The following is a 1,360-nucleotide window of genomic DNA, read 5'->3' as shown; positions in this document are numbered from 1 at the left end:
GCTGAAACAGCCCCCCCCCCTCAGTCTTCTTAGGCATCGAAATAGCCCAGTCTATTTAGGGTTAAGTTTTAATCTACTGGGATTGATGCTTTTACATCTTCTTTGAAGGACCATGAACTAGATTCTTCAACTTGTGCATTTTATATAGAACTGCAAGTTAATACATTTAGGTACAGCTGTACCTGTATGTACAAAAAACAAGGTTTCATTTTTAAAAATATGTCACGGAATTTCCATATCATAAACATATACTAAATCCTAATGAAAATTTCAGATTTCTCATCAAATTTCAAACTTGCGGTTGAGAAATGTAAAAGATCTATTAGACACATACATGTACATACACTGTAAGAGTTTACTCAATTTGCACATTATTGTAGCTTGATGCAGTTACTTCCAAGGAGGTGGTTTACTAGGTGTTACTGAGCGCCTCCCTGATGCAGACTGAGGCCTGCTTCCAGCAGACGACCTACCTCCTGTGGCCGACCCAGGCCGACTTCCAACGGATGACAAAGGACGCTCACCACCCATGGACGAGTTCGATGTCGATTCAAATTCGAGGCTACCCTGAACTGGGGACCCCCACATGAGAGGCGTGTTCCGACGTCTATCAGCTTTCTTGTCGGTCCAAGGTGCCTCAAAAGAGGGTTTCTCAAGTGGCCCCCCAAAGAGCGAGTGGTCCACGTAAGTCGGCGTGTGCTGGACAATCCGGTACCTATTCTTTGTCTTTGGCATAGAAGGGGACACAGTTAGTGTGGGCTTGATAGCGGGAGATTTCCTAGTCCCACTTGGGGACGCTCTTTGTGATGGACTATCACTCCATCCACCCTGTGTCTTCCTACTCCTGTCTCTGTGTGATCCGAAGAGTGTCTCGTCCACCGATGAATCATTTGATACCACGCGATACCTGTAGGATCTTTTCACATTTTCATTCAAAGTGTCTCTGCCCATGGACTCGCCCTGTACGCTCAGGCTGGACTGACGCCCATCGCTAGAGTTACGAAAAGAGTAATCAGACATTGTTATCTCCCCCTAGGTGGACATTCTTGAATTGTTGAGATGTCTGTGATACTTCCAGCAACTATTTCTCACTTCATACTTATCATCGATTGATCACAGAGTGCCAGTTCATGCCATGCGTATGAAAGCAGGTACCTTATCAATACACCACTGCCATTCAACAAAAATACATCTAGTATGGGCAAACAAAGGAGGTAACACTAAGTTGAACTCTGCCTTGTCTTTGTTAAAATAGCTACATGTAGTCTATATCTCCATTTCTTATTCCAGAGGCCCAGGTCCTGCAGAAAATGACAAAAAGAAAAAAATATATATTTATTCCTGAATCCTACCAAAAAGA

At 43.6% G+C, this 1,360-nt stretch overlaps 1 protein-coding gene across 1 annotated transcript; it reads right to left on the bottom strand.

The window, feature by feature from the left end:
- Positions 1-294: 294 nt before the first annotated feature.
- LOC129260501 (RBPJ-interacting and tubulin-associated protein 1-like) lies at positions 295-1,115 on the bottom strand. Its single transcript, XM_054898472.2, has one exon. The coding sequence runs from the start codon at positions 1,018-1,020 to the stop codon at positions 391-393; it is 630 nt and encodes a 209-aa protein (XP_054754447.2). The 5' UTR covers positions 1,021-1,115; the 3' UTR covers positions 295-390.
- Positions 1,116-1,360: the final 245 nt, after the last annotated feature.

The sequence above is a fragment of the Lytechinus pictus genome, chromosome 1 (genome assembly GCF_037042905.1).
Source record: "Lytechinus pictus isolate F3 Inbred chromosome 1, Lp3.0, whole genome shotgun sequence".
NCBI lineage: Eukaryota > Metazoa > Echinodermata > Echinoidea > Temnopleuroida > Toxopneustidae > Lytechinus > Lytechinus pictus.
Note: the sequence above shows the minus strand (reverse complement) of the source record. Positions and strands in the feature narration are given on the sequence as shown.

Coding starts and splice junctions, on each gene's coding strand:
- LOC129260501 (XM_054898472.2), bottom strand. CDS start 1,020: ATGTCTGATTACTCTTTTCGTAACTCTAGCGATGGGCGTCAGTCCAGC.